Here is a 9,717-nt window from a genome sequence, read left to right as displayed (position 1 = left end):
CGCGCTGGAAACGTGCGCTCTCCGGGCGGACTGGCGAGAGGCACAAGGCAGAAGGCAGACGGCGGACACCCCCTCCTCTGCCTCTTACCGCCAGCTCGCCTGCGCGAAGGCCAGCGGGCCAGCTCCCCTCACGCCTGGGCGGACTGACCTCAGGCACGCAGAGTGTCCTACGCCCTCCCAAGACGAGGTGCCCCTCCCGCATCCGCCCCCCCAGCCACGCACACGAACGAGCGCTGCGTGACTGCAATCCCCGCGGGAGGGTGTGACAGGCCGGGGCGACCCGAGCCAGCCCAAACGACACGAGGACAAAGCGGGCTCTTGAGGCGCCGTGCCGCGCTTTTTCATGGCTTGTGGGTTATTTGTTAAAACGGAGAGAAAAAAAAACAGACAGGAAAAATACAGAACCGATACTACTCGTTTAAAAGGTTTATTGATAGGTTTCACTGCACAGAAGCCACGAACGGTCCCCCGTAGCCCGCGAGACACCAAAACGGGCCCTCGTCACCTGCACATCTTCTCACCCTCAAATCCACAAACACTGCAGGTGCGAGAAAAAGTGAGCCCTCATATTGTTCTCTGTACAAAACGTCTGTTTGTTCTCTCGCAGCCCACAGCACCTCCAGCTGACCCACCCTAAAAAAATCGCCCTCGTTCTCCACGGCCGAGGACATAATCCGTCAGATCCGAGTGCTTTACCAGCAAAGCTACCGCGCGGTTTATGCATATATCAGTCTCAGGGAAGATGGGTTTATAGTTCTAAATAAAATCTATTTACAGTACTGTATTTTAATTAGAATGATAAAGAACCTAGCAAAATATTTCTTATTGAAGCCTAGCACACCGGAGCGTTCAAACAGTCACAGGTGTAGTCCGGAGCTGCAGACTGCTGTTAATATGTATCTACATGTATGTCTCCTGAACAGATTACCTGCTTCCACAGGTCCTTGCTGCAGGCCAGGCGTACAGTTCACACCTCAGTCCCCAGCGGCGGTGCGTTTATGTCCCAGGACTGCGGACAAAAGGGCGACAGGAGCCCGGCGGCGAGCGGCTCGGCTGCAGAGCGGGGCGGTCTGTCCCGTCAGGCCCTGGCGCACAGCTTGATGGAGAAGGCCAGGTCCACCGTGTACGCCAGCAGGTTGAGGCAGGTCATGACGGTGCTCATGATGAGGCCGGGCCGGGGCTGGCTCGGGCTCGGGTTCGGGTTCTGGCTCTGGGGGCCGGGGCCCAGCACGGCGGTGACCCAGAAGACGGTGGCCGTGACGTACAGCAGGACGCTGAGGGAGCTGAAGGCGGCCAGGACGCGGCTGAAGGGCAGGGGGCACCGCCCGGCGCAGTCCCCCAGCATGATCAGGATGGTGCCCAGGGACATGAGGAAGCAGCAGCAGTACACCGCCAGGCACCACCAGAAATAAGCCGCCCGCCTGTCGTGGTCCACGACGGCCACGAAGATCACGCAGCCCCCGAACACCTGGAAGACCTTGAGGAGGCCGGGCGCGCTGGCCATGTAGCCCCGCTGCTCCGAGCTCCCCACCTTGAGCAGGTAGGCCTCCGTGATGTAGGCCAGGAAGGTCAGGCAGGAGAAGACAGTGGCCGCGACCATCCTGCCGCTGACCGCCGGGGGCAGCACGAGCCAGGGGAAGCCGATGGAGGCCGTCAGGGTCATCAGGGCGGCCAGGGTGGCCACGGTGATGGGCAGGTTCTTCCAGGACAGCGGCACGAGGCTCTGGAACTGGATGAACTCCACCAGCAGGATGAGCACGGTCATGGTGAAGAAGAAGCACCAGGTGAACATGCAGAAGATCTTGAAGGGGGAGCCGCCAGGGTCGTCCGCTGCCACCAGGCTGAACACCGCGCAGCCGAATGTGATGGCCAAGAGCCTGACCAGGGAGAGAGGGGTGGTCAGCACGCTGACCTCCCCCAGGATCACCGGCATCACCCCGGGGGGGGCCTCCCGCGGCCGCTGGGGCCTTCAGCACGGACACCCGCCGAGCCCAGCGGCCATCAGAGCCCAGAGCAGCGGGTCAGCGCCGGGGGTCCTGCTCGTGGAAGGGACAAGCCATCGGACAGGTGCGGAACGCTGGTCTCCTCTCCTTCACGTCTGTCAAAATAGAAACCAGCGTCAAGTGCAGTCGTGTGAAGTATGAAGCTCGAGGGTCCCACCCCCGTCTATATTTATCTTTCAGATATTCGGGGCAGGAGAGAAAAAAAAGCATTTCCTGCTCAGGAAGCTGATGAACACAGGCACAGGTTCAGCCATGTGTAGGTGAAGGAAGCCGCCGCTTACCGCGACAAAAGGAAATGAAAACGCCGCCCTGCTGCAGATCTGCTCAGAGGCCTGATCATATTTTCCTGGTGCGTGCAAGCTGTGAAACCCAGCCTGCTGCAAAAACAACAGCGGGGCTTCATGTAAGGGTCACGTGTGTCTTTCTGAAAAAAGAGAGAATGCTTTTCAGTACCATTTTAAACTAATGAACAGCACTTATTTGAGCAAGACATCAGCTATCAGATCCTTCATCAGTTCTACCAAGCGGTATGCGATAGGCTCACTCTTAAACTAGGCAGTTAGCGGATCTGAGCACAGATAGACGTGAAGGATACTTTACTGCAGAGCTTTAATAATCATCATCATCATCCTTTCACTTATATAGCACTTTTCTGGACACTCCACTCAAAGTGCTTTACAGGTAATGGGGATCCCCTCCACACCCACCTGGATGATGCTCCAGTACTCTCCCCACACACCAGCTCTCAGTGGGGAGGAGAGCAGAGTGATGAAGCCAGTTCAGAGATGAACTATGCTAGGGTAACACCCCTACTCTTTTCAAGAAATACCCTGGAATCGTTAATGACCACACTCGGTTTTATGTCTCATCTGAAGGACGGCGCCATTTTTACAGTATTGTGTCCCCGTCACTGTACTGGGGCATTAGGACCCACACAGACCACAGGGTGAGCGCCCCCTACTGGGCCCACTAACACCTCTTCCAGCAGCAACCTTAGTTTCCTCCCAGGAGGTCTCCCATCCAGGTACTGACCAGGCTCACACCTGCTGAGCTCCAGTGGGCTGCCAGCTGTGAACTGTGTACTCCTGCTAGTAACCCACATTCCACTGACTCCAGTAAGCCCTTTCTATACCGAAACTTCCCAGTCCTCACACCCACATGAGAATGAGCTCTCTCTAAACCCTTGAAAGGTCATCTAATTAACTAACTAGCACCCAGTGTGTGAATTTTAACGACCTGTAGTGGCAGTAGGTGCTTATAATTTCTAGTGCCTTCATTAAGTTAAAATAATACATACATCTGCTACAATCACTGAAGAGATTATGGTGAACACTGCATTAAACATCTTCACTGAGATCAGGAATCTGACAGGTAAACTTCTCTAGCAAAGTCAGATGAGCTACACTGGGGAAGCCGCAATGGATCACATAAATTGATTACAAGTGGAAAAAATAGACTATGGTGTTTTTTTTTTAAACTTAGCCTTCGTCAGAAGTGATATGAATATGAGTTCCGGCTGATGGGTGTATGTGGCACTAGACTAAAACCTTTCATATCTTCAGGGAAACGGCGCCCCCGTGTGTTAACAGCCCTTCAGTGACACTTTTAGATCTCTTGTTGCGCTCCAGCTAAAACACACGGTTTCTGTGGTCGCTTTCTGTTTGTTCCTGACTCTAAAACTCATTGTTTGTTCTAACCCTGTTCCTGACGTCATGCTTCCGATAAATGTATTGTAAACGTGGCTGTCCCCTCCTCACAGCTTCAGCAGCAGTGTGCTTTCACAAAATGACAGCTCCAGACGAAAGATTTGCTCGTGGTGAGGCGCTCCTTCTAAAGAGGCTTATTAGCGCCACGGAGAAAATCATGACCCCGTTTATACGAGACAGTGTTTGGTTTATACCAGAAATGTGTTGTGTTTAAACGAGATAGTTAACTTGTGAACAATGTTGCCTACTATATTAATACTGTATATTGCATTGTACTGTATATGCAATGCTATTGTCCCGCGCAAAGTAGCATGGACTTTAACAACGCTCTTCTCGATGAGAAGCTGCAGAAACGGGTACATAGGTTTTTGTCTACTCTCTAAACATTGAACGGAATATTTTCACGATGACCTGATACTAAGACTTATACCAACTGTTATTGCTGGTCACAGTAAACGGTAAGCCAACAGTGTACAACCTGTATAACGGGTTGTGTGTCGTCCTGGACTTGTTCTGCTTGTTTTTGGCAAGATTTAACGAGTGACCAACAATAGCAGCAACAGCAAGCCAACAGCAGACATCAAGTCTGAGGGTCAGGTCGTGTAAATGTGTTCCATTCAATTTTTAGAGAGTCGGCAAAAATCCATGTATAGTACATGTTTCTGCAGTTTCACATCAAGAATGACACGTTTGGAAAGCCGTGTCAAGTCTATTCGTCAAACAGCGACAAACACGCGTTTCACCCAGTAGTGCTCAATGACACCGTGCTCTACTTCCTGTGTACAAAACACAGTACGCGTGAAACTGTAGAAACATGTACTGTACAGCATGGCTTTTTGCCCACTCTTTGAACATTGAACGGAATACATTTCCGAAGACTAGACAGACAGCTTCACATCAAGAAGAGCATACGTTTGGAAGGAAAGCCGTGTCGTTTCTGCTTGTCACAGAAACGATGACAACAACACGCGTGTAACCGGGGAGTGCTTACTGACACGGTGTTGTACCTCATGCATAACAAAGACAGAACACGTGCTCCTTTAGGTTATTTTTTTCCCAAAACAGGAGTGTGACGATATTCTACTGTTGTTAAAGTCAGCGCTACTTTTCACGGGACAACATTATTGCATATACAGTACAGTGCAATATACAGCAATTAATTAATTGCTTACACTTATATAGCGCTTTTCTGGACCCTCCACTCAAAGCGCTTTACAGGTAATGGGGATCCCCTCCACCAGCACCAGTGTGCAGCCCCACCTGGATGACACAGGGAGACCATTGTTCACAAATGGACTATTGCGTTTAAACGCAAGTTTTCTCGTATAATTTATACTATAAACGAGATACTTTTCTCGTATAACTGCAATAATTTTCTCGTATAAACGAAATACTTTTTTTCTCATAGGAACCGTTCTCTGTAAGAAATGCGCCAAGAATAAGAATCACAGTGTTGGAGTTGTAATAGATTCCGATATTGAGATATAGACACGGACCGCTTGCTTACACTAGTGATCCTGCAAAACGTGTGATCTGGCTCGGAGACAGGGGAGTTGGAGACATGACACCTGTCACGTAAACGAAACTCGGTTGAGGTTCACAAATACGGGGTCCCACTGAGGAAGACAGCTGTTACCCCGCTTAACAAGCTGTCAGAGAACAAAGAGGCTCTGCTGCCCCCTTCCTCCTGCTCTGGGATTTAGCAGGAGCCGGTGGGTTGCCCGGTTAGAAGTTCCCAGCTGTGGGAGCACGGAAACTAACTTTACAGGCCAGGCTTTTCATCGCGCGTTAAGATGTCACCGCTTCGAGTAGGCATAACGCGTTTAATAAACCCCTGACACTCAATCTGCGCCCTTTGATCAGCTCAGACCAAGGAAGAAACTGAGATAGATCGCCGAGGCAGCGCGCTGGGTTGCGCGTTTTCACGAAGGCAGTGAAACCGGCTCCGGGGCCGTCCGAGCCAGCCGCACCGCGGGTCTTCCTTCGACCCCGGAGCCCCGACAGCCGTGGCTGACGGTCCCGCAGAGTTCTCGCAAGGCCAGGGGCGGTGTTAGCACAGCAGAAACCGCACGGAACGGGTCTCTCTTTTAAAAAAATAAATACAGTTTAAAGAGAGACGAATAACGCTTTAATTTCTAAGAGAGGGAGAGAAGAAGTTAATAATGGATGTGGCCACGATCTCTGTGCTAGTTCCAGGAGCTCCCACTATCTCACAAAGACATTTAGCGGTGTTTGAGATCAAAGAGGCACAAACTCCTGCTGCTAAGCTGAAAGGCGAATCTCGCGATTGCCTTTCTCTGCTCTAATAATATCGTCTTTATGTAGTTAATAAACTGCACACTTCAGTCAAACTATATCATTACAGAGGACTTAGGGAGCTAATAATTTAAAAGCACAGAATCGCCTCTGTTCTTCGCTTTGAACTTAACAACATTCTGTTGAGTGAGGAGGGGAGGGAGGACTTCAAAGCGCTGCCACAATAAGCGGCGAGGCTGGAGCATCAGGCTGCACAAGCCGTCTGCTCCCGCCGCTGCTGAAGATTAAAGATACGGCCTTCTCAAGCCACGGGCAGGACCAGGTGTTCCCATTATAGTCTCCGCGGCCGGGCCATCAGCTGGCTGGCTAATCAATGCGTTTGTGCTTGTAAAGTAGATACAAGCGAATTGAACCTTTCAGTTGCTTATCCCCCCAAGTAGCTTTTTAGCAAGACCTTTGCTTTTTGCTTTCAATCTGCTGCTCCGTCTCCCCCCACCCGTCTTTTCGGTGAATGTCAGTGGATAACAAAGACCCACTTACATCTTCATCCAAATCTCCCTCTCTCCCTCCGGGACCCCGATAAACTTATTTGTATTTTTTTACATGTTTTTCGGAGCGACAGGCCTTTTAACGAAAGCGTCCGTATGTGTTTCCAGGCAGAGCCCGAGCCGGGGAAACGGGTAAAGGGAGGCGGAGGGTGTTTCCTGACCCCACCCGCGAACCGACTTCCACAGCGGTCAGAAGCGCCTCGGCTTCCGACGGGTCAATACGTTCCCAAGAATAAAACAACGGCAGAGGATCACTCACGGAGTCGTTAATGCCAGTTTATAAGGGATTTGGCCATGGGACAGAGGTACTCGTTTCCAGTCGCGAGTTCCTGACAGGTGTGTCTAGCCCGACTGTCACCTGCTAGGCGTTCTGTCGTTTTCTCTGAAGTCCACGTGTTTGTTTTAACAGCTCTGTCAACAGCGGCTGGCTTCGCCGCGGGTGTGCTGCTCCTAGGAACAGGAGAGGGGTTAACGCCAGGGCTGAAACGTTTAAAATAAAGACGAACTCACACGTTTTGACTGCGGACCTTACTGAGGTGTACTCATCAGTCTTAGTTATTGCATTTTGTAGTTATATATATATATGTTCAATGACATCTGAACAGCAGCCGGACAAGGGCCCGGGATCCCTCCCGCTCCGAGCGCGTCTCACGGGCCAGCGGCTCGCCTGTACCCCCGAGGAAGGGCCTGGAGAGAATGAATAATAATAATTGCTTACACTTATATAGCGCTTTTCTGGACCCTCCACTCAAAGCGCTTTACAGGTAATGGGGATCCCCTCCACCAGCACCAATGTGCAGCATCCACCTGGATGAAGCGACCAGTCTGCTCGCACAAGAGAAAATGCAATCACTTCGCAATTTTAATTTTTTTTAAAACTTCTTCTTCTTAAAGTCAACTCCTAAAATACGTGTTTCTCGCTAATATCTATAATATACTGTAGATATCTGTTTAAAAAGTCACGTTGACGTCTGATAATGTCCTTTATTCGCTCAAGCTTCGATAATTCAGATCATCAAATCGTTTTTAATCTCGTTTTCTGTTGGTAAAGGGTGGTGCTGGGAGCACCTGGGAGTGATTTCTCCGCGGTTATTCCGAAGACAGAGTGATAGGTTGAGACTCCAGTCCGGCTCATGACGAAAACCGTCAGTTGCTGAATGTTTGCTTTCCTGAGTCTGAAGCCTGTCCCAGTTCATCGCGTGCACGTTTAATATGTTATTAGCCACTAATTGCGCGTGCTAGTGCAAGTTAGTTCAAGTGACACTTCCACAGTGAGCACTGGAGAACTTGGATACTGGTCCTCATGCCAGGGCGGAAATGCACTAAAGTTTGTGTACCATTATTATAAACTTTGTTTACACTCGGTGGCGCTTGGCGAATATAAAACATGAGATTTGTCTCCTCCCTTTGGCAGTACAGTGCGGGAGACTGAAGCGCTCGGGAAACCTTCGAGGCGCTCAGGTAATTGCTGCGCCCTCTGGTGGACACAGGGAAGATCGCGCCCTGTCTAAGAAAAACAGCACGCCGCGGATCAAAGTCCCTGAACTTCACTTTTCCTAAGAAGCTACCGGCTTTGGACAGCTAGTCATCCATTCGATAGCATACCTACTTTCAAATTTATTTTCATTTAAAGTAGACAATACAGCACTGTTTAATGTTTATTTGCCATTACTTAATACAGGTCTAATGACTACAGGCCAGTCTTGGGCAGCCCAGCGGCCAGACATGCCCAGCTGAGACATCCTGTCAGGACCCAGTCAAAATAGACAGGGAAGGGTGAAAAAAAACACCCAAAGACATTCTGTGCCCTCAATGAAAATAACTAGGTAACAGACACGTCTGATCTATTTTGATGAAGTGTAGAATGAGCAGACAGTTCTACGAAGTTATTTAAGGTAACAAACGGCAGCCGGAGAGTTTAAAGGTGGCATCACTGACACGGACTCGTGGCAAAAGCCCAGACCGAGGAGACTGTGTCTGAGACAGGCTGAGCCGAGCTGTCCCTGCGTCTCCTGTGGCAAACGGGGCCGGCGGGCGCCAGCTGCCTGCGGAGGAGCGCTGTGGCCGTCTGGGAGAGAGGAGACGGCCCTCTCTGCTCCTGCCACTGCTGGAATCTCACTCTGCACCCCTTCACCACCCCCACCACTGCCTGGGGGCCTCTGACCTCTGACCTCTGCCTGCCCCCTACTCCTCACCAGCTGGCTGCCGGCACTCAGGGCCGTGCCATGCTGGGAGCACAGGGCACAGCTGCACCAGGAGAGGCTGGGGGGCCGCAGGGCATGGGCGAGTGAAGCTCAGAGGGGGCAGAAGCTGAGTCTCAGCCCGACGCCATGACCTTTCCCAACAAAGACCCCCGAGTCCGTAAATCTGCCTGGACCCAGACAGCCCACTGCTGCCCTGGGACACTGGGATACCTGGCAGGAGCTTGCAGTCGGCCTGTTACAGGTGGATGGGATTATTTTGAAATGAGGAAATGTGCTCGCTGACAGGTGAGCGTGCTGTTTGAACTCCCCCTCCCACACACGTGCCCCTGAGGTGCTTGGAGCCGAGCCCGCTGGCCCGGTGCGGTCCGGTGGAGATGGCCCGCTTCTACGCGCTCAGACTCTCTCTTGTCTCGAGTCCTGTGTGGCAGCTTGCACAAACACAAATCATTTTGCAACCAGCCACGCAGTCAGGAGGAACGAGTCCTGGGCAGGTGTCTGCAGGGGTTGGCCCCGCAGCTGTTCCCTGGCCGCAGGTTCAGACCCAGGGACCTGTGGGCCGGCTCTGCTCAGCTCCCCGAACCCAGTTCCGAAACAGGCCAGCTTGCCAGCACTGTTCTCCCGGCTACTTCTCAAAGCAGGCCAGACAGCTCTAGCTCAGCAGTCTCCCGCTGCCTTGGTTAATTCAAAGAGCTTTTTATCTCTTCTTATTTTTCCCCTTGACTCCCTTTCTAAATGAAACAGGCAGAGATGGGGGATTAACATCACGGCGAGGTTATCCAGTGTGTATTAAAAAGGACACAGCTCTCCACTGAACCGTGACGAGCCAGGAACCAGTACAAAACAGCAGGTCTGAAGGCCTGCGGAGTCTTTTAAAAAAAACACAACAACTTTAGAGCCAAATACGGATTACATTGCGAAGGTTCCCATGAAGCACATCTCTTGCAAAGGTTTCTGGGATACTACCCCCCGGTCTGTAGAGTCCCAGTGCTTTTCTAGTTAA

The 9,717-nt window shown here is 51.3% G+C and overlaps 1 protein-coding gene across 1 annotated transcript; it reads right to left on the bottom strand.

The window, feature by feature from the left end:
• Positions 1-411: 411 nt before the first annotated feature.
• On the bottom strand, positions 412-7,066 carry LOC102686769 (myeloid-associated differentiation marker homolog). Its single transcript, XM_015355929.2, has 3 exons — positions 6,773-7,066; positions 2,285-2,427; positions 412-2,098 (listed from the first exon to the last, which is right to left on the bottom strand). The coding sequence occupies exon 3, from the start codon at positions 1,931-1,933 to the stop codon at positions 1,079-1,081; it is 855 nt and encodes a 284-aa protein (XP_015211415.2). The 5' UTR covers positions 1,934-2,098; positions 2,285-2,427; positions 6,773-7,066; the 3' UTR covers positions 412-1,078.
• Positions 7,067-9,717: the final 2,651 nt, after the last annotated feature.

The sequence above is a fragment of the Lepisosteus oculatus genome, chromosome 9 (genome assembly GCF_040954835.1).
Source record: "Lepisosteus oculatus isolate fLepOcu1 chromosome 9, fLepOcu1.hap2, whole genome shotgun sequence".
Lineage (NCBI taxonomy): Eukaryota > Metazoa > Chordata > Actinopteri > Semionotiformes > Lepisosteidae > Lepisosteus > Lepisosteus oculatus.
This window is presented reverse-complemented; position numbering and strand designations above follow the sequence as displayed.

What these genes read in the sequence shown, in the direction of transcription:
- LOC102686769 (XM_015355929.2), bottom strand. Translation starts at nt 1,933, where the DNA reads ATGCCGGTGATCCTGGGGGAGGTCAGCGTGCTGACCACCCCTCTCTCC.